Source organism: Oncorhynchus keta, chromosome 12 (assembly GCF_023373465.1).
Source record: "Oncorhynchus keta strain PuntledgeMale-10-30-2019 chromosome 12, Oket_V2, whole genome shotgun sequence".
In the NCBI taxonomy this organism is placed as follows: Eukaryota; Metazoa; Chordata; class Actinopteri; order Salmoniformes; family Salmonidae; genus Oncorhynchus; species Oncorhynchus keta.
The window spans coordinates 21,705,026-21,728,848 of record NC_068432.1 but is presented as its reverse complement, the minus strand read 5'-3'; the positions used below and the strand labels follow the sequence as shown (position 1 = coordinate 21,728,848).

The window sequence follows — 23,823 nt, the reverse complement described above, 5'->3', positions numbered from 1 at the left end:
GGTGCCAACTGAACACAACCTCCTCTCACCTCAGCAGGTATGTCTGTCTGGGAGCTGGTTTCGGAGTAGAGTCGAGGGATGGACAACTCAGAGTTAGCCAGGGAGGGGCTGCTGCCCCACAGGTCAGACTGAGAACCCACTGAGTCCAGCTGGAAGCCATCCTTAAGCACTGCTAGTTTCTACAGGGAGAGGAGACAGATATACTGTGTACAGGCTTGACACATCAGAGAGAAGTCACGGCTAGTATTGTTTACATATTTTGCTGTGTATCTTGAATTTACAAAGCTCCTGTCCTATGGTTTCAATCTATAATACAGACCATAGTCGTGTTCATAGAGATGGAATCCTGTACATTGCATAAAGATGTGCTTTTGCAAGTGGCCAAACACGGTAACCTAAATCAATGATAAAATCAGTGCAGCAGGGATAAAATAAATAAATGGCTCAGCACTGAATCAGAGTGGAATGAATCTCATATTTAATATTAAAGTACACAATTCAAGCAAAACCAGCAAAGACAAGACTGGCAACTGACAATGCTGACTGAGTTGGACGGGCTTCATACACTGCAGTCAGACAGAAAATACAAATCACACACATACAGTTGAAGACGGAAGTTTACATACACTTAGGTTGGAGTCATTAAAACTCGTTTTTCAACCACTGCACAAATTTCTTGTTAACAAAAAATAGTTTTGGCAAGTCGGTTAGGACATCTACTTTGTGCATGACACAAGTAATTTTTCCAAAAATGGTTTACAGACAGATAATTTCATGTATAATTCACTGTATCACAATTCCAGTGGATGAGAAGTTAACATACACTAAGTTGACGTTGCCTTTAAACAGCGTGTAAAATTCCAGAAAATAATGTCATGGCTTTGGAAGCTTCTGATAGGCTAATTGACACAATTTGAGTCAATTGGAGGTGTAACTGTGGATGTATTTCAAGGCCTACCTTCAAACTCAGTGCCTCTTTGCTTGACATGGGAAAATCAAAAGAAATCAGAAAATAAAATTGTAGACCTTCACAAGTCTGGTTCATCCTTGGGAGCAATTTCCAAATGCCTGAAAGTACCACATTCATCTGTACAAACAATAGTGTGCATAACCTGAAAGGCCGTTCAGCAAGGAAGAAGCCACTGCCTCAAAGCCACCATAAAAAAAGCCAGACTATGGTTTGCAACTGCACATGGGGATAAAGATCGTACTTTTTGGAGAAAAGCCCTCTGGTCTGATGAAACAAAAAATAGAACTGTTTGGCCATAATGACCATTGTTATGTTTGGAGGAAAAAGGGGGAGGCTTGCAAGACGAAGAACATCATCCCAACCGTGAAGCACTAGGGTGGCAGCATCATGTTGTGGGGGTGCTTCGCTGCAGAAGGGACTGGTGCAATTCACAAAATAGATGGCATCATGAGGACGGACAAATAAGGGGATATATTGAAGCAACATCTCAAGACATCAGTCAGGAAGTTAAAGCTTGGTCGCAAATGGGTCTTCCAACTGGACAATGACCCCAAGCAAACTTCAAAAGTTGTGGCAAAATGGCTTAAGGACAACAAAGTCAAGGTATTGGAGTGGCCATCACAAAGCCCTGACCTCAATCATACACAACATTTGTAGACAGAACTGAAAAAGTGTGTGCGAGCAAGGAGGCCTAAAAGCCTGACTCAGTTACACAAGCTTTGTCAGGAGGAATGGGCCAAAATTCACCCAACTTATTGTGGGAAGCTTGTTGAAGGCTACCCGAAATATTTGACCCAAGTTAAACAATTTAAAGGCAATGCTACCAAATACTAATTGAGTGTAAGTAAACGTTTGACCCACTGGGAATGTGATGAAAGAAATAAAAGCTAAATAAATTATTCTCTACAATTATTCTGATATTTCACATTCTTAAAATAAAGTGGTGATCCTAACTGACCTGATTAAATGTCAGGAATTGAGAAAAACTGAGTTTAAATATATTTGGCTAAGGTGTATATAAACTTCCAACTTCAACTGTGCATACAACTGAACTGTCAGCTGCAGAAGGCTGGGGAGGGGAGACAGCCCGGGGGAGCGAGAGAGAGAGAGCGAGAGAGAGAGCACATGAGAGAGCGAGAGAGAGAGCACATGAGAGAGCGAGAGAGAGAGCACATGAGAGAGCGAGAGAGAGAGAGAGAGAGAGAGAGAGAGAGAGCACATGAGAGAGAGAGAGGCTCTGCATTATTAAACACAACCCAGCCCCTACTAACAAACAGTGTTTGTTGTTTTCTACTGCCACCCAGATTAAAACTGGGGCACATTTGATGTGCGTGTGTGTTTTGCATGAGCGCACGTGTGTCCCACTCCCTCAGGTCAAAGAAGAGGAGGAAGCATGAAGAAGGTAGGTCGACTACCAACCCCTCCTCCAGCTCAGCTTCTAAAAGACTTAGCATGCTGGTGAATCATTGATTGAGCAGCAAAGTCATGACAGAGTCTGCAGTACCATGCGGTCTTGTCTGTCTGTCTGCTACTCAGCCCAGGGGCGCTGGGACAGGAGAGGGGAGACAGAGAGGTTGCAGGGGACACAGGTAACAAGGGAGGGTGGGAGATACACCAGCAGAGAGAAAATGCTGTGCCATGTGAGATGAAGAGGAACACGAGACCAAGACGAGACTCTGCAGCTCCTGTCTACTCCCTTTCTTCTTCGCTCTCTCCTTTCTCTTTCCCTCCCTGACCATCAGCCCAACCCATCTCCCTCCCTCTTTACACCTTTCTCTCCTTCATTCTCACTTTCCTTTCCATGCATCCTCTGATCCCCCCCCATCGTCTCATATGAAGCTGACAGGCTGTCATCTACCCATCTCCTCATAGCACTACAACACCTGACCCCCTTCCCCTCCCTCCCTCATCCCCCTCCCCGCTTACCTGCATGAGCTCCTGTTTCTCCTTCTCCCCGGAGCTGATGGCGTCCTTGATAGACTTGACTTCGTTCAGAATGGCCTGCGCCTCATGGAGCTTGAAGCCGTATGGCGCACTGGACACCTTGTGATCGATCCTTGAGGGAGGGGAGGGGAAGAAGAGGGATAAGGTGGGACAGGGAGAGAAAGTGAGGGAGAAAAAGAGTGAAAAAGAGACAAGTTGGAAACTGACCAGCCAGTGATATAGGTTATGAAACTGTGAATCAGTGAGTATGCCTAAATACTACATAGATAGCACTATCAGACTTGTACATTGTTGCTCTCATATTATTCATCTTTAGTTTTGTGTTCGTTAAAGAGGTATGTTGTTTTAAAAAAACATTTCATTTTCACTATGAAAATACTAGTGACACTTTTAAACCATCCTGATCTAATCTGGATTAGAGTGAACAATAACAAAACTAAGGATCCAGGACAGGAACCAAATTGGATTAAGGGCCACAGTTGTAGAGGAAAGAGTCTGAAGCCCAGACAGTCAGCTACACATGGAGAGACTGTCCGTGGCAGCAGCATCAAATATGTAAAGTCAGTCAACAGCAAGTCATGCATGCAGTGGAATAACAGGTCTTTCCACATTGTTCAGAGAGCAGAGGAAAGGAGGGAGGGGGCAGCACTCCTTCACTGAAGACCAAGGAGAACTAGAACCAGTGAAGCCTATCCAAGCCTTTTCCACTTCAGTATAAATATATACTGTTAGAATAGATACTCTCGTTATATTTCGGTCTTTTGTTATAAAGACCCTGAAGTATTTTCTCTGGAAAAGGAAAGTTGAGGACAGACAGGATGTTGCAGTGTTCGTATATTAGTACGGTTTCATGATTGTTGGTAAATGTTTGATAGCAAAGGAAGGTTTGAAATTTGATAGCAAAATGAAGGTCACGGAAGAACGGTTGGAATCCTGTCGAACTACTATGTAGCTTGTCATTCGTTTAAAAAAATGTAACTCACTGAACTGAGGCAGGGCCCATCTGTCTTTTTCCACAACACAGATGCAAGAGGCGGCACTCCAGGCATTCAAAGAGAAATGTGTTTCACAGACAAAAATTGTGATATTTGACCATTTTGAGGGTCATCATCAAATTCAGTCAGGGAGCTGCCTTTTCAACCAGGGTGAGATGAGGGCCTCAAGTGTGTTGATAATGGGAATCTTTTTACGGCGGTATCGAAAAGCAGAAGCCTACTACTAAGTGTAATTGTGCTCGTGTAATGATGTTGGGTTGCACTTACTCTTTCAGTGTTTCAAAGCCCTGCTCTTTATGCTGCAATTCTTGTTTCATGCAGGCGAGGTCCCTCTTCAGCTTATTCACCTGAGACAAACAAATCAAATCTTATTTCTCACATACACATGGTTAGCAGATGTTAATGCGAGTGTAGCGAAATGCTTGTGCTTCTAGTTTCCCGACAGTGCAGTAATATCTAACAAGTAATCTAACAACTCCCCAACAACTACCTTATACACACAAATCTAAAGGGGTGAATGAGAATATGTACATATAAGTATATGGATTAGCGATGGCCGAGCGGCATAGGCAAGGTGCAGTAGATGGTATAAAATACAGTATATACACATGATATGAGTAATATCAGATATGTAGACATTATTAAAGTGACATTATTTAGAGTGCATTGAATCCATTTATTAAAGTGGCCAGTGCTTGGGTCTCATGTAGGCAGCATCCTCTCCGAGATAGTGATTGCTGTTTAGTAGTCTGATGGCCTTGAGTGACCGGAATAGAGTTATTTCACTGAGAAGAAGAAAAAAAGTGCCCAAATTGAAATACTATTGATTACTGGCAATATGATTATGTTCAGCTTATTCAACTGAGAGAAACACACTGCATATTTTACTGAAATTAAAAATCCCCAGTTGTAATACTATTGATTACAGAAGATATGATTATTCAGCTATATTTGGGAACAGCTTTTGTTATATTCGGCTAATGTTTGTTTCATGAGGAAAAATTATTTGGATATAACTTAAAGGCCGATTACATATTATTAAAGCAAAACATTCCCTTATTGTTTTTTTTATGAAATGTGAAGGAAAGATCCACAAGAGGGTGTTATTTAAGTGATAATGACCGAGAAGCCGGTGTTCAGAGGATATATTAGCATAGGTGTTGTTGGGCCCGAGACAAACATATTCAAATAATGATCGACATATTTTCATTAAAAACGCTATTTTGATTCATTTAAATCATACCATTTCTATTTTACCCCTTTTTTTCCCCCAATTTCCTGGTATCCAATTGGTAGTAGTTACAGTCTTGTCTCATCGATGCAACTCCTGTATGGACTCGGGAGAGGTGAAGGTAGAGAGCCATGCGTCCTCCGAAACACAACCCAACCAAGCCGCACTGCTTCTTGACACAATGCCCATCCAACCCGGAAGCCAGCCGCACCAATGTGTCGGAGGAAACACCATACGCCTGGCAACCTAGTCAGCGTGCACTGCGACCGGCCCGCCACAGGATTTGCTAGTGCACGATGAGACAAGGATATCCCTGCCAGCCAAACCCTCGCTAACCCAGACGACGCTGGGCCAATTGTGCGCTGCCCCATGGGCCTCCCAGTCGCGGCCGGCTGCGACAGAACCTGAACTCGAACCCTGAATATCTGGTGGCCCAGCTAGCACTGCGATGCAGTGCCTTAGACCACCACGCCACCCGGGAGGCCCTATTCATACTATTTCACCCTTCCACAGGATGTAGTTTTGTTTCGGGACTATGATTGCTAGCCAAGCCGGCTGGTCGTTGCGTCTATTGTTTCCGTGGACAGAGACGCGACCCAGTCATTCAGTCTTTTTGTTCTGTATCTATGGACAGGACCCAGTCGTTCATTCTATATGTTCCATTGCCATACTGGCTGGCAACATTCTTATCCCTTGTTGGCTCACTAGCCAAATACAGCTAACTTAGTCATGTCAAACAGTGCAAAAACAACAACAGCAGCTGCATTTGTTTAAGCTATTTTCTAGGGACATTTATTTGGATACATCCATAACAATGAGCTAATGAGGCACGATTTCACCTGGCATAGAAAATAGGTTCTCTCATTAGGACACAACAACTTCAAACTGAAGCTGGAAAGAGTGCAAACTAGCTGCACTTTGTTACGTTTTACCTTTTTTCAATTGATATTTATTTGCATATATATCCATAAAAATGATGCCAGCTGATTCATGATTTAGACTGGCTGAGAAATGATGCCTGCCACTCTCTTCCCAACCCCTACACGTTCATTATTATGGGACAGTTGGAGATCAAATCTGAAAATTGAAACAATGTTGCAAATGTCGGAGACAGACAGCAAAGTTCATATACAAATCTCCGCTACTGAAAAATAAATGTTAGTCTAAAAGAAACGTGAGATAACATCTATATGCTTTTTAATGGTGGAGATCATGTTAACTTCCCTGCCTGGGCTGATGAGACAGTGGATTGCGCAATCAAATGGAATAGAGTAAAAAGGCATTTTAACATCATATATTTAGCTGGTGGTAACTTGTGGAATAGACACGGGCTGGACCACGCTTTTAACCAATCAGAATTAGCCCACCCGTTGTATAATGTTGCACAACGCCAACCGACAGCTCTGGGATTCGTCCCAAATGGCACCCTATGTAGTTAACTACTTTTGACCAGAGCCATAAGGGCCCTGGTCAAAAGTAGTACACTATATAGGGAATGAGATGCAATTTGGGATGCAACCCTGGGTGGAAGTCTCAGACAAAGATGTCACTTACACACATTCCTCCTTTACAATGAGAAAGAGTTGGACACTCAGTCACTTAGCAACAGTCCATTGGACTAAGCCTTTTTCATGCACTAATGTTTGCAAATCTTAGGGATGAGAATTAAGCCAAAACAGGAGACTTAAGGACACATATGGGTATACACATCCATTCCTAATGATTATTGAACACACGTAAAGCAGGCCATAGTTGGAGTACAGAGATGGTGTAAAAAAAATATATATTATTAAATTATTATTATTATTTTTTTTAAAACAGTTTCTTACCCTACTTTTGGAAGTGACTATCTCGGCTTTGAGGATTTCTGGGTCATATTTACTGCTGGAGGACGATCTGGAATTCACTGTGGGAGATAAGAGCCAGGGTGTTATCTAATCCTCTACATCACGCTATTCAACTTCAAGGCCCTACTCATCAATCCCCTGTGTGTTATCAAACTACTGTAAATCACTACTTCAAGTCTGAGCAATGGCAGAGGATTCCTCTTAGGAATGGAGTCAAGTTAAATAAGTAGGGAGTAGCTTTAATTCCCCCAAAATGTAAATTACTGACAACTTGAGTGAACTATGATGTGCTGTAATCCTGTGGTCAAATTTATGTGCATCTCCCCAGTGTCAAAAGCGTTGCATCACTCAGAAGAATAATAAAAGACTACCAATCACTCTCGTTCTCTTCTCTTTTGCCACCTAATCTCTCTGATTCCTTGAACCCTGTTTACGTACAGCCCTTCAAGTTTCCTGGCTTCTCTGCCCCTTTTTGACCCTCATCACCGTTGCTACCTGCACACCTGTTCCTTCTGCCAGCCCATAAACCTGCCAGCCCATAAACCTGCCCCCCCCGGCTTGTCCTTACAGCTGGTCTGAGAGGTGGACTTGTCCTTCCAGGCGTCATTGAGCTGGCGGTATTCCTGCTGGGCCAGGCGAAGCCGCTGCTCCTTCACCTGGTAGATCTCTTTCTGGGCGCTCAGCGAGTCCTTGGCCACATCCAGGTACTCCCGCAGCATGACCTCCTGCTCCCGCTGCCACTGGGCCCGTGGGTCCTCCAGCTGAGTGCTCTCTGATGGTGGTAGAGGGGAAAGAGAGAGATCAAAGGGAGGGGAAAGGGAGACAGAACATAACAAACAAGAAAGAATGAGAGAAGAAATGTTGAAATAATTTTGCATCTTGACTTGACTGGCCATGTGTTTCTTCACAAATGTGTGATGAATATGGGTGCCAGAAGTTAGTGTTATGGAGAATTGGACTCACTTGTGTTATGGTCCACATAGTAGGCCCCGACATTGGGGTCGTAGGCCTCCTCCCAACCCACTGGCAGCTCATCGCCAATGCAGTCAGCAAATGTCAGAGGTTTAGTCTGCCTGAAAATCACACACAAGAAACAACAGTCAACTGATGGTAAGAATTATAGGTGTTACAGCAAGAGTAAATCAGGATGACCATGACAAGATAGTGGGCCAGCCAGGGTGCATGCAAAGATAGCCCTCAGTGACAACCAAATGATCTACCAGAATTGCACGATGTCTGTGTGCCTCTAATAAAAGGGCCCTAATTAGGTCTCTATTCGCATCGAGTGGGGTTTGCAAAGCACAATAGCTGGAAGCTGGGACCTGGCATTTCACAAATTTCCTAGATGTTTCTGAGGCAACCCCTCCAGGCCTTCAACACCAAGCCAGGCTCAGGATCACAGGATACCCAGGAGACCTCAGTGGCCACCATACATAAAAGGCCCCTCGGGAAGACTCTACCAGCACGACCAATGTGCAAAGTGCCAATGGAAAAAGGGAAGGGCGCTATTTGCTGAGTAACATCCAAGAATCAGCCTTTCATTTCTTACATTAGGTGGGTTGGATATATTCAGGTGTTGTCTTTTTCATGCTGATCTAATTTGGCACACTTGGGTTCACAATTAACCTAATCATAATTTCCCTCATAGCTATGACATAAACCTAGGTTGAAGGATAGAAAACATAAGCTTATGCAAGTTATCAGTGGCGTAGGCTACATGTGGGAAAACTTGTCTTGATGTATTCTTTTGCTCAAACTCTTTTCTGCAGACGGCAGATATTACCATCCTCACAGAGACTTTTGCTCAGGGTGAAACCCAACGGGTTCCTTTTTAACTTTATGAATAATGAAAAAGGCCTGTTCTAAATGTATCTCAGAGGAAAAGGCTTTGCGGAGAGAAAAACAATATTTCCCAAAAAGCTGTCTGCTGGTGCCAGGTCCTTTGAGTGACTGTGTGCGCATCATCCCATTATTTGATTCATTCCACTGTCGCTGTCCTCTCACCCCTGCAAATCCAGTCCCCTAATCACTCGGAGCTGATGGCCGAACTCATCATTACCCTCCGAAAAGCGCAGACTTACTGTCTCAATAGACCAATCAGAGGGCTTTAAATAGGCCCAGAGCTTAGCGTGAGCCACGCACTGGCTGTGCATTGGCATGCAAGACCTCTTTCCAGTCTGTCTGGAGTGGACACCAGGCTGACATCTCCTAATCTCTTCAAACAGTGATGAGTCTTCCAATAACTCATTTGGGTAGTGAGTGAGTGGCCCCCTTAAGGCTTCTATAATGGTCTTTTGTGAACCAACTGATAAAACAAATCCTGTTTCTTTCCAGCCTTTTCCATAAGCTGTGTGATATAGGAAATACCAGGCGCGACCATCCCTTAGGAAAACACTCCCCTGGAGGATAGGTTTTTTTCAAGATTCTGTTGAATCTATTTAAACCCATAAACTACTAGGCCTACCTTATGGGAAGTATGTGTGAGTTGCTTACAAATACAAGCATTAGTTGGTTTCCCCTAACTAATCCGTCACTGTCATCAAGAAGCTTAGCTAGCTAACTTGCTAGCAAACAAACCAGCTATGTTTTGACTCAAAGTAAAGGGATGATGTTTGGAATTGGCAGGCTCGTTGAAGTTGAGCTGTTTCCAGTGGTTAACTTCAATGTTGACTATTCGACTGACTTGCAGTGTGCTTCTCTGGTGCCTTCGCGGCTTCACCCAGGTGGGTGTAACGCATCGGTAGTGGAGGATTCTACCCATAAGAGTCTGACTTTAGAGACTAATACTGAGAATTCAGAGAGATGGAGGGGCTAGTGGTGTGGGGGCTGTGCTTTGGCAAAGTGGGTGGGGTTATATCCTTCCTGTTTGGCCCTGTCCAGGGGTGTCCTCGGATGGGGCCACAGTGTATCCTGACCCCTCCGGTCTCAGCCTCCAGTATTTATGCTGCAGTAGTTTATGTGTCGGGGGGCTAGGGTCAGTTTGTTATATCTGGAGTACTTCTCCTGTCCTATTCGGTGTCCTGTGTGAATCTAAGTGTGCGTTCTCTAATTCTCTCCTTCTTTCTTTCTCTCTCTCGGAGGACCTGAGCCCTAGGACCATGCCCCAGGACTACCTGACATGATGACTCCTTGCTGTCCCCAGTCCACCTGGCCATGCTGCTGCCCCAGTTTCAACTGTTCTGCCTTACTATTATTTGACCAAGCTGGTCATTTATGAACATTTGAACATCTTGGCCATGTTCTGTTATAATCTCCACCCGGCACAGCCAGAAGAGGACTGGCCACCCCACATATGCTCTCTCTAATTCTCTCTTTCTTTCTCTCTCTCGGAGGACCTGAGCCCAAGGACCGTGCCCCAGGACGACCTGACATGATGACTCCTTGCTGTCCCCAGTCCACCTGACTGTGCTGCTGCTCCAGTTTCAACTGTTCTGCCTTATTATTATTCGACCATGCTGGTCATTTATGAACATTTGAACATATTGGCCATGTTCTGTTATAATCTCCACCCGGCACAGCCAGAAGAGGACTGGCCACCCCACATAACCTAGAGAGGAACCAGGCTTCGGCCTTTCTAGGGAGTTTTTCCTAGCCACTGTGCTTCTACACCTGCATTGCTTGCCGTTTGGGGTTTTAGGCTGGGTTTCTGTACAGCACTTTGAGATATCAGCTGATGTACGAAGGGCTATATAAATACATTTGATTTGATTTGATGGAGATGGCAAGTCCACGGTGCCCTGATGAAAGGCTGGACCAGTCTGAAACCCCCTGGATGTGCCCCCCTCAGTTTCATCTCAACTGCCTCTACTTTACATGTCCTCCTGGGCTGACCGCTTTGTTTTTCTTTTTCATTATTTAATTAGGCAAGTCAGTTAAGAACAAATTCTAAAACCGCTGAGGCCATGAACTACCATACCTGCCATGATCATCCATTCATTGACATTTTTTTATTTTCTTCAAAAGAGTATTTTTGTGTATTTTTATTTATTTTTGCTTAAAGTGCTTTGGATTGTAATGAAAAGCACTATAAAAAGTTATAAATTGTCATTATTAATACTCCATGCAGACCAAGTAGGCCTTTATAGCGAGAACGGATTTCAGAGTCCATAGTTGTTGATTTTACAGGTTTAACCTTTAGCTAAGTGTTTCAAACAAAGACAGGGGGCCCGGCATTTCCTGGGGCCTCTTTAATCAAAAGGTGCGTGCGCACAAAAAAAGACAACTATGCCTGCACCAGTTCCCGCAAAGGTTGGTATTTATCCCTTTTGAACTTGACGGGAAAGTGTGCGCATCGCCACGCAAATCTCAGACCATGAATACGCAAAACTTCTAGTGGTTGATCAACTGTATTGCAAGAAAATAGTTATTTTTGTGGAAATGGGGGTGTTTGTGATTCACAGGAAATATAATAATGGTAGACTAATAAAAACAACATAGGCCTAATTATAAAACAGATAGATTTAAAGTTGGTGAGAAGATTGCATAGCAGCATGTCGCCTAAGATAAATACAATATCTTACTTTTATTAAATAGGCCCAAATCAATCATATTGCAGGGCATGTCTCCCCTTTTCTGACATGACTGGTTTATTCCTACTAAACAACAATAATAGGCTAACATTTATCCATCACGCATTCAATAGGCAACCATGCTCGAAAGTAAATAGACCTGTAGCCTATGACAGTATGGGTAGGCTACAGTATTGCAGAGCAATAGCCAAAAGTGTGACATAATAGCCTATTTAATCTCAAAGCCTATACCAAGGCAGAAGATAAAACACAGGCACGTATTGATGAACAAAATATTGAACAACAATTCATCTTTTGAATATCGGTGTGGGCTGTATGCAACATTTACTTTTAAAATTGTTCAAGTCAATCAATCTTGCAGAAGTGTTTGGCACGCGCTATAGGCGGCATGCATTTTTTTCCGTTTTTTTGAAAGCCACTGCAAAAGATAAAACATACTGCTCAAACCTTCACAGAAATATGATCAAATTTGGCATTGCACTTTAGAAACTCATGGTCCAGTTCCAACATCTCCAAATCATACAGGAAATGAGGGTGTTTGTTACCATAATCAACAAAAAAAACATCACACTCTCCCAGAAGTGTGGTTTGTGTGTAAAAACCCATGAATTCAGATAAATAAGTCGTAATGCGTCCTCACTCAAATATGTCAAAGATTAATTCATTTTTTATTATTATTTTCACTGCATTAGGGATAGCGTACACATGTCTGCTTTGCAGCCTTGTTCAGTGTGTAGGTGCAAATCTTTTACATTCAATACAGTATTTGTAGGCAACACAGGTAAACAACTGATGAGCAGCAGGTGCTTCTAATCAGTTTTTGTTACCATAAAAACGGTGAATGCAGGGCATTTTCCAAGCGGAGTTGTAAAGCTCGTTCACGAGCGCAGAAATAGTATGGCACTGATTTATCAATGAAAACATGCGTATATGTTGCGTGCGACAGTTTGAAATCCCAATAATTTGTTGTGCACGCAAATCCAAAAACCTCCATGTATGCCAACATTTTTAATAAGGAATGGTTGACAAGAGGCCCTAGGTGAGCTGCAGCATTACTAGTTAGTCAAGTGACAGGGTAAAAAACACTAGGCAGGTTTGCATACAAAGTCAAAAGCAGGTGATAATGCTCTAATGCAAAGCGACAAAGAGTGCGGCAGAGTGAAAACATGTGGCAGCATAACTGAATGATGAGTCAGACTCATTCATCGCACTATAAATTCCTCAAGTCAAATTTATGAGACTCCAACCTAGATTTCATAGCGCTCAAGGTCCAACAATAAAGTAGAGCTGCTAGCTGCTTCAACTCCCCTCCTGCAACAGCTTGGTATCTGGGAGATAACATTCCATTCAGCTGACAGAATGCATTGGGTGTGTGCGTCACCATGAGGGTGGATAAACAATATGTCTGGCTGAGGTATGCGAATGCAGCCCAGAAAGATACTGACAGGGCAGGGGCCAACGAGATGCATGCATGTATGCATGGTATGAATGTTGGGCTGAGTCCTCCAGTTACCATCTCCATTAAGCCTAACAGGCTTCATTCTTGAGCTTAAAGGATAACATTACTCAGGTTTGATAGGCTAAGGGGACCAAAGAGAAAAAGTTTTCATGATTACATGGTCAGATTGCCATACTATAATACCTTTGGGATATCTTGTAGTATTTGAAAATGTTATAGGCCTGTAATAGCTGTAGAATGTATAATAGAACTTTGATCACACTTGGCTGGTACATTCTTTGGTTCCACAGTGAGAGGTGTTTGTGAAAGCACATTTTTCACCAATAGGACAGACCAGTCTAATGGGAATTTATCATCATCATCAGTAGGCCTCCTAATAACCCCTCATCAGATGTTGCTCAGCACAGCAAAATAAATGTATTTTTGCTGAACAGCAGTAGAAGGATATGTAAATGTCCAATGACAGTTTAGGGCCAGTCTGGTCTGGTTATTTCAGTCTGAGATCAATACTTTGAGAATGGCTGTGTCTCATCTCAGACTTAGTACTCTGGGCTGGCTTCATTTTCTACTGTGCCCTCCAACAGATCAGTGAACAGCATAGGAGACACTGTCTTGTATGGCACAGTTGGTAGAGTGTGGCGCCATTGATGCCAAGGTTGTGGGTTTGATTCCCATATGTAAAATATATGCACGTGTGACTAAAAGTGTCTGCTAAATGGCCTATATTATATATTAGGAGACAGGCATATGATTTACAGAAGACAGACCCTTTACAGTGACAGTCTGTTCCTCACTTGGCTCAACCCCTCTCTTTTTGACCGCAACTCTATCCCAAGTGATGTTGTACTTTGACCCTGTGCACATTGGCAAGCAGTGAAAGGCATGCAGTGAAAGGGATTTTAAATGAATCAGTCTTTACTTTACAGCCTCTGTGCTCAGCCCTCCTCAGCCGTGCATTTTAGGAATGTGTGTTGAGGTCTTTGTTTACAAAGTTCTGCCATCTTGGTCTTGCTGCTACCAAGGAATTTCACCAGGGAGGTGGGGAGGTCTGTGCCCTTGCTTCTGTCATGTTATTGGGCTTTTAATTATGGTTCTGTGTGCTGACTGCAACAATGACAGCCACCAAGGAAAACAGGTGTAACTTTTGACACAAAGCCTATTTTCAAAATCTTGTAATATAATATAATATGAAGGCCTATCCTTATCCAGGCTGAATGAAAAATAAAATCCCATAATTTCAAGCATTCCAAAACTAAGCTATTAAAAGAGATTTTGTGTCAAAGTCCGAGTGGATTTAAGTAACTGCTAAAACAAAATTAGTTCCAAAGTATGGTTGCCACAGAGGTTCTGTATAAATGAGACCCTGGCTGTCATGACCCAGTTCTAAGTATTGTAAGCCTATTACACTAAAATATTACTAGGGGGAAACTAACTCAAACCCCGAGGGCTAATTTCCAATTACAGGAATGCCATTTTTTTTAACCTTTATTTAACTAGGCAAGTCAGTTAAAAACAAATTCTTATTTTCAATGACGCCTAGGAACAGTGGGTTAACTGCCTGTGAATGCTTGGTTGACCATGAGCCACATTCCTGTGGAAAATCTTCATGGTTTTTTTCCATCAACACCCAGGCTTGATTTATAGTACGTAGCCTGGGCAGCCGCTATGGATCTCCACTATCATCTGGGCTTAATGTGCCAAAACCAGTAATAACACACCTGTCTTCCGGCGATCAGTTCGTACATAAAACATCCTCCATTTAGGCTGCAAAGGCATCGGTCTACTCCTTTGCAGCCTCTAATTCAAAAACGGGAAATGTATACATACTGTAATTAAACAGCATTTGCCCCCATTTTCGGACAACGTCTGGTTGTTACATGCGAGGGGCAACATGAGGAAGTAGCATTAGCCACTCTAGCATGATGATGTTCAATTTTGCTTTATTATGACAATACGCGAAATGCCATTAAAGCTCGTTAGAGGAAACCGATACTAATAAAGCCTGAATGGAGGATGTTTTATGTATGAATTGGTCATGGGGGGACACTAGTTTATTACCGACTGGGCACATTAAACCAAGACGTTAGTGCAACTCCATAGCGCACACTCGCTGCTGCCCAGGCTATGTTTATAGCCTACTTTGTTACATTATGTGACACCTCAAATTGTGATGTAAACTCAAAGATTGCAGTTGAGTTCATTCATTAAGTGCCAAATGAACCATTAGAGCACTTGATGGATGCTGATAGTTGTTGATAGCGCATATCATCAATCTATCAGCAAGACAACTGCTTGCTTTTAGAGTCACTGGAATGTCATACCATACCTGTCTCTTGGATCAATCCAACTGGTGGCGTGGTTGATGTGGTCGATGTAGTAGATTTTCCCGTCAAAATCCCGGGATTCTTCCCAACCCTCTGGTAGTGGTAACTCCTTCCTTGGCATGTCAGACGAGTCTCCATGTAATATTCTCTGCAAGTCCTCTAAATTCTATCGAAGGTAATCCACGTTTTGTTGTATGAAGTATCGTAAAATCCTAAATGTGAAAACCATCACTCGTTTCCATCAATTCACAAATTCTGGCCTGTGTGTGTGTATTGGATTACGTTATAATCCATAACGTCTCGTCGTGAATGTTCCCAGAGTACGCGTAGAAAAGGTTTGCCAAACAGTGTGTGTTTTCACAACGAAGCAATATGATACAATTTCCTAAATGAAACAATGTTACCAGCACTGATGCTTACATTATTTCTTTTCAGAATACCAGTTATTTTGTAGCCGTTTAACTCAGAAGTAGGCTAACAATATTACAACCATGCTCACACTGGAATTGAGAGAGTGATGTTCCACGAGATACATCTCTAACGCGCATTTGAAATAATCGTTGTTCAATGCTCATTTGTTCGTCTATGTACAATACATTGTAGAACATGAAACAAACTTAATTATAAGTTTTCAAGCGGGTTGTCCAAGGATTGTGTCGGGACAGCTCGACTCCTTACTGGATATTCAGATGAACCGAAAAGTGTATTTGAAATCGGCAAATCCAGCCAAGGTTGGGAGTACGAGTAGAAGGGTTACTCTCACTCAACATCACCAAGGTTGTCTCACCATCCAACAAGAAGATTTTCTTAAATATTTTAGATCCCCTTTCGCTTACTGGCCACCATGTTTAGCTAGCGAGAAGTATGCTAACCAGTCACCCTCTCGTGCTCTATCATATATGCCCTTATTCCACAGAAGTAAGCCCCATTTATCTCCACATTCACGGTAAATCTTCGTGTAAAATTCCGGTAAATCCACATTGAAGTTGTCTACTTAGCCATCTATCTATAATTGTTTGTTAAACTGTTTCCCTTTTTCCTTAAAGAGGCAGTAGCAAGTCGCCTTCCAGAGTACTGTTTCGGTTGGTCGCGATTCACACCGGTGTGAAACTAGCCACAATAAGGATTAGCGCCAATAGTGGCGTTTGACTTCAGAATAAAAATCCGCCATTGAAAGTGATTCAAACTAAAACAAATAGTGGCATCGTGCCATATTTGGACTACGTTAAACAAGGTCGGAATGTTGTTATATAAATCCAACCAAATATAATAATAAGTTAATGTGGCTCATTTCGCACGGGTGTTTAGTATTTAGGCTGTAAAGTCCCATATGAATGTTCAATACGCACAAAAGGCTTTAAAGTGAACGCATATCCCACAATTCAAGTTCCCTAATAAGAGCTAAGATGCTTATATTTGTGTAAGCTCTTCATAGTTGTGTTCTGTGGGTGTCCCCAAGTAGGCTTCATGTGTGCACAATCCATAGGTTAAGCTGTACAGTACAATATGAATGCCCAATACACACAATAGACAGACTAGAAAGATGATTTCCCAGAGTCAAAGTGCTCCAACAAGAGCTAAGGCGCTTATATTTGTGTAAGCTCTACACAGTTGTGTTCTGCGAGTGTCACTGAGTAGGCTAATAACCCATTTCATGGGTGCAACATCCTTTGGTTAGGCTGTACAGTGCATATAAGTATGCCCCCAATGCAATTCTAAAGTCTAATACATAGACAACATAGTGTGATTTCAACAGATTGTTACTTTTTGGTGTAAAATTAACAAATTATTGTCTGTTGTTGAATTTATATAACAACATTCCGACCTTGTTTAGCATTATCTAGTCCAAATAAGGCATGATTCCACTTTTTGTTTCAATCATTTAATTGACAACTTTTATTTTGAAGGCAAGCTGTAAATTCCTCTATTGTGGCTAATCCTTATTGTGGCTAGCTTCACACAGGTGCGATTCGGGAAGGTTCAAGGCTCGCGATGCTGTTGAATTACGTCATACAGGTGCTTCTGTGCACTGGCGGCTCATTTATATTTTATACTTGTGTCCCCACATGTTCTTCCTGTATTGATTTTATTGTTATTAAAAAAAGAAAAAAGAAAATGTATAATTATAAATAAAAATCAATAAAAAGGCTATAATTTCTATTTATATCCTTTGCCTAAATTTCACATTAAATATCTGCATGTGCCATTTCTGAAAAGACTGCTACCTCAAAATTGAGATTCATACATTTGGTGCATGTTTCCCGTTATAAAAAGCAATATAATTCTGCCCTGAAAACAACCACAGCCATAAAGACAAAATTGGCAATATCGTAAAAATTCATTATTGTTTTTTTTATAGCTTTTTGGTCTTAATTTAAGGTTAGGGTTACGCATAAGATTAGCAGTATGGTTAGGGTTAGGGACTTTCGTTTTAGGACGTTCATCTTAACTCCTCAACGTTTACTGGATTGGTTGAACAGTGCAGAAGAAAACCTCCCTTTTTCTTCTTGTCAAGACTAGTATGCAGGGGATCTAGATGCAGGCGTTTATTTTATGCTTCTGTTAGGTTATGGTGACAATAACGCCCATATTATTAGATGTGCGCTTGCTGAAGGCAAAGCACAACTCTTGATTTATTACATTATCTTATTAATGGGACTTGTGACAGCAAAAGTCCCTGTTTAAATATTCAGCATACTTGTACTTCGGACTTTATAGTGTGGCTTGCAAAAGCAGCCACGCTCTACAATTGTACAAATTATTTCTGATTTATAGTTATTGTGTGGCTTGCGAAAGCAGCCACACTTCAATATTGTAAAAACTATTTCTGACATATTATTATTATTTTCAACACTTCTACTCTTATACCGTTTAAGGTGGAAACGCCATTCAAACTTTAAAACGTGTAGACTAGGTTGTTTGCATACAACTTTTTTACCTTTTTGCACTCCATCCACTTGCATGGGATTTTTTTACTCCACACATTTTCCCTGGCACCCAAAGGTACATTTTTTATGCTTAGCAGGACAGAACAATTGTCCAATTCACGCACTTACAAGAGAACATCCCTGGTCATGCCTACTGCATCTGATCTGGAAGACTCACTAAACACAAGTACTTCATTTGTAAATTATGTCTGTGTTAGAGTTCCCCTGGCTATCCATAAATTTAAAAAACAAGAAAATGATTCCATCTGGTTACTTACCACAACCACACAACTACTTACAACAACTACTGACAAAAACACACAACTACTGACTACAAGCACACAATTAATGACCACACAACTACAGACCACAACTGACCACTAATGACCACTAATGACCACAACCACACAACTACTGACCACAACTAATGACCACAATGACTGACCACAACCACAACACTACTGACCAGATCCATAGATCAAATCCATATATTTGGTTTGATATAGTGTGTGTTTACCAGAGACACAAGTGCTTCGTTTGTAAATTATGTCTGTGTTAGTGTTCCCCTGGCTATCCGTAAATTAAAAAAACAAGAAAATTAAGGCTTAAGAGAACAATGCTTTATGGGTGTAGACAAAGAAGAGCTCTCCAGTAGGTGTACCAAAACATTCACAAGCCATTCTCTCAAAAAGTTGGACTTTTAAAGCATAATTACTTTCTCATTGTTCATTAACTGCAGTGTATGATATATACTTTGCTAATTCAGAGTCTCTAATTGTATCCAATCAAAAAAACACAATTTCAATTTTTTCTACATAAGACCAAATCGAGCTGGTCAGTCACATTTTTATTTTGTAAAGTGGTTTCTTGCATCAAATACAGCATGTTAAGTCCCCTCCTTGTCTGATGGATAAGCGGATAAACAGGTTAATGTCAAGCCATGCATGTTTTTATCAAAAGTCTCATGGAATGTAGACCTACATTGAACACCACAAAGTGGTTTCTACTCGGGTGAATGATAGAACAGCTTTATCCATGTTATAATGTTATGGGGTGCATTTTCTCCATTGTTTTTTATGGTAGGCCACTCTGGTAGGCCTACATTATAATCAAATAGCCACAGTAGGCTACTTGACCACTGTCTGAAACTGTAACTTAAAGCAGGTACAGCCTCAGTGTTCACAGTAAATGCGCACTGGAAGTTGCACAGAATCTTCACAATGTTCAAGTTTGCGCTGAGCAGACCTGACATTTTCTCAGTGCTGAAAAACATTAGAAGGAACATTGCTACTGACCACAACTACTGACCACAACCACACAACTACTGACCATAACTCCTAACCACAACCACACAACTACTGACCTCAAACACTGACCTCAACCACACAAATATTGACCACAACCACACAACTACTGACCATAATTACTGACCAAAAATCCTAACCACAAAACTACTGACCACAACCACACAACTACTGACCACTCAACTACTGACCACAACCACACAACTTCTGACCACAACCACAAAACTACTAACCACAAATACTGACACAACCAATAAACCACTTACCACAACCATTGACTACTAACGGAAGACAACTACTGACCACAATCACACAACTACTGGCCACAAATACTGACACAACCAATAAACCACTTACCACAACAACTGACCACACAACTAATGTACCACACAACTACTGACCTCAACCACACAATTACTGACCACACAACCATGGACAATAACCACACAATTACTGACCACACAACTACTGAACCACACAACTAATAACCACAAACAAAACTACTGACCACAACTACTGATCACAACCACACAACTACAAAACTACAACTACTGGACACAACCCTACAACTACTGACCAAAACTATTGACCACAACTACTGACCAGAACCACACATTTACTGACCACAACTAATGAACCACACAACTACTTACCAAAACGACTGACTACAACCACACAGCTACTGTTCGCAAAACTACTGAACCACATAACTAATGACCACAACAACACAACTGCTAACCACAATTATTGACCACAAGTACTGGCCATGTCCATACTGTAGGGCCCAAAGAACCGGCAACACAACTACACATCTACTGACCGGTCTGCACTAGCTCCTGTTCTGGTTACAATTAGCTAGCTCTGGTTCGCACTAGCTCTGGTCTAGCTCTGGTCTGCACTATAAATTACAACTACTTCAATGACGAATAATTATCATATAATACCCACCAACAATAATTGTACCTGTTCAAGCTAGAGACACCAAACCAACTTTCACATGTTCAGGCTATCCTATCATATCAACCAATCAATCTTTTGATTTTCCTACTTTTTCTACCATAACCAGTAAACACCATTACTACTCGAGACACTCCCACCAACGTAACCACCAACTATAAATATATCAATTTGCAACATTTCCATAAAATAGCGCACCAAGAGTATTTCTGAATGGTTCAAGCTAGAAACACCAAACCAACTTTAATTTGTTCAGGCTATCCTAACTTTTCATCTAACTACTTTTTAAACTATAACCAGTCACCACCATTACTACTGCAGACACTATAACGTACTTCAAAACCATACATACTTTAAAACAAGCTAGCAAACACACCACATTTTCTTCAGGAAATGTACTTTTAGCCTAAAGATTTGATTTATTAGATAGAACTACAGCTAGCTACCAGTAGGTCTACATACAAACCTATTCTAAATAGTTCAACTACCACAAAAATACTTTTAAAGAGCTGTCATTACTAAATGCACCATTATATTTCTCTCCCAAATAATTGCCAACAACTTTATAATCATTACATCATCATACAACTCAAATTCAAACTTCATTTGCACTGAACGTTTTACAAGTGTAAATCATGCATCTATTTATCTGAAATCCTGCTTTTTATTCCCATGTTCTGATAGAAGATTGCTTTCTTCTTTTAGTTCACACACAACTGTAGTTTAAACATTATGATCTAACTACCTCACAATCCAAAGTAACACACTTGATAGTGTAGTCTATCAAAATAATCTGATCAATTATTTTACTATATTTAACTTCTTGGCTTAAGTAAAACATTTTAAACTTCTTCCACGACCACAAAAATATACGGTAAAGAGTTAAAGCAAGTTCCACCAATATTTCTTCATGGAAAAATACCATCTAGTTATGATTATTTATTTATTTTTCTCTTTACAATGCTACTCCTCTTACACCGCTGAACTGCATTTCTAGTGTCGTGGAAATTCAACACCAGGGACACCTGAAGTTAATATTAAATTAATTGTTCTTTATTATCAGAAAGTTGGAGAGGTTCCAACAAACTTAATGCACCATAGTACATGTCGGTTGTGAGCTCCGTCTGGACAGTCCTTTTAGTTATCTTACAGTATATACTGCTTACACAGACAAGTTATATTTGCATGATTTAGCCTATTCATAATTCATGTTTGGTTCATGCATTTGATCGACCAATACCTCACGAGGCCTCTTCTTTCCAAGCTGAGACCTTGAAACTGAGACATCCCTTTCTGTTCTCAAAACAATGTTCTGGGCATTCTGCCAAATTGCTTATATTGATAGTGAGGATTCCTCCTAGGCACAATCAATCAGTCACTAGCTTGAACCCAGTCAAATTGGTTATTAGAAAAGCACCAACATAACATTTTCCTTCACACTAGCATAAAACTTTAAAATGTGTAGACTGGTCTGGTATAGTGTGCTTGCATACAGCTTTTTGACTTATTAGATACTTTTTAAACGATGACAGTTTGTGTCCTTTCTGTCCTCCATCCACTTTCATGGGATTTCCTCAGCATTCCAAAGACCCCATTGTGACATCACAACATCCAGTTCACTGTAAATGCAACAATTCAACTTTTTGACTTCAGCTACTGTGACCACTTTCCCAACAATTTAGAAAAAAAGTTTGTGCATATGAAATCTTCCTCTACTTCTCGGCTATTCAAATCTGAAATCAGAATATAATTATCTGGTAATGATTTTCACTATTCACAAGCACCCTTGGCACCTATACTGATGTTTAGGCTACTGAAATTTTCTGAATTGACTACGTGTCTTGCGATTTGGGTATTTTTATTTGTTTTGTAATTATAAAAATAAGCTTTACTATGTTTCAACGCACATACATTTAGTTTCATAGTTATAACAAAGCCATTCCACAAATACAATTTATTACACTTGAAATTATGTTTTTTGTATTTTGTTTTTACATATAGCCCACAGTAACATAAACTAATAAATTCTATTATGTTATTTTTAAATATGTTCTAGTTAAATTGATTTATTAGACTGATGGCTAATGGTATTCCTCACGGCCCAGCTATTCTACTGTTAAATATGCATTTTGACCGTCATGGCGCTTTGAAGATGAAATGCTCAGAATTGTTTTGTTTTGTAATGATATTTGTCTGAAAGTACTGCTCGAGTGTAAAATCCACATATTTACAAAAAGTCAGGAACAGATGGGTTCAATGTTTTTATTGAAATTAAGTTATTGAAAATACAAAATTGAAAATTATCAGATTTACCATCTTGGTGCTTCTAGTTTTAAGATGATGATACACTAGTAATTTCTTGAGGCAATATTAAGGACAGACCAGGGCTAAGAACAGTGCAGTGGGCCTATTGTGACTTTTGACGAAATCAGCTACTTTGACCACTTTCCCAACAACTTAGACAACTTCTATACTATTAAAATCTGAAATTAGAATATAATTATCTTCTACCAATCAAAAGTGACAGCTGTTTTAGTAACTGCATCAACTACTTTTCATCTGAACTTTTTAAAACAACTGCAGTTTTGACCACTTTTGCAGCAAGCAAAACAAATCTTAGAACATATGAGATCTGAGTCTACTTCGTTGCTATTCAAATCTGAAATCAGAACAGAAATATATTATACAGCTCAAACGATACAGCTGTTTTAGTAACTGCATCAACTACCTTTTATCTCAACTGACATTTAGACCAAAAAATGACAACAACTAAGTCAAAAACCTAGAGCCACTGAAATCTTAATCTACCTCTCTGCTTTTCAAATATAAAATCACAACACTCCTTCCACTACCACAAAAATACTTTTAAAGCGCTAAAGTCCCACAATTTTACTTAACATAAAATGACGATCTAGTTATTACTGAGCAGCTCTAGAACTTAAACGATTTAGGCTATAAACATGAAACCAACTTTCAAATGTGCAGACATCCCTAATTTAGCTTGCTTGAGAAAATATTTTTGATACTATTAAACTTTTTATACTACAACCATATTTGCATAAAACTCCATGCAAATCAATTGCCATAGACTTAAATGGTTTTAAAAAATGGAGACATCTCCTCTTTCACTGTTTAATCTATCAACATCAAACCAATGTTGAGGTGTTTAGAATGACCCTACTGAGATTGCTTGCATTCAGAATGTGTATACTATTTATGCTTTTTAACTATAATGATTTAAAATGTGCAATATTTACAGAAGAGTAAATGGCAACAACGAGAGGTAGATATTCACAGTGCCACTGCTTTTAACCAGTCAAGTTAGAAACTCCAAAC

General features: G+C 40.6%; 1 protein-coding gene across 1 annotated transcript in view; it reads right to left on the bottom strand.

The window, feature by feature from the left end:
• Positions 1-16,408, bottom strand: part of wwc1 (WW and C2 domain containing 1) — a 45,850-nt gene extending 29,442 nt beyond the window's left edge. Inside the window, exons 1-7 of the mRNA XM_035782183.2 lie at positions 15,302-16,408; positions 7,951-8,060; positions 7,556-7,759; positions 6,970-7,046; positions 4,177-4,256; positions 2,897-3,026; positions 30-179 (exon numbers count right to left, since the gene is read on the bottom strand). Of these exons, the coding sequence (XP_035638076.1) occupies positions 30-179; positions 2,897-3,026; positions 4,177-4,256; positions 6,970-7,046; positions 7,556-7,759; positions 7,951-8,060; positions 15,302-15,420 (870 nt within the window). The 5' untranslated portion in view covers positions 15,421-16,408. The remainder of the gene's footprint in view (positions 1-29; positions 180-2,896; positions 3,027-4,176; positions 4,257-6,969; positions 7,047-7,555; positions 7,760-7,950; positions 8,061-15,301) is intronic.
• Between the last annotated feature and the right edge of the window lie 7,415 nt (positions 16,409-23,823).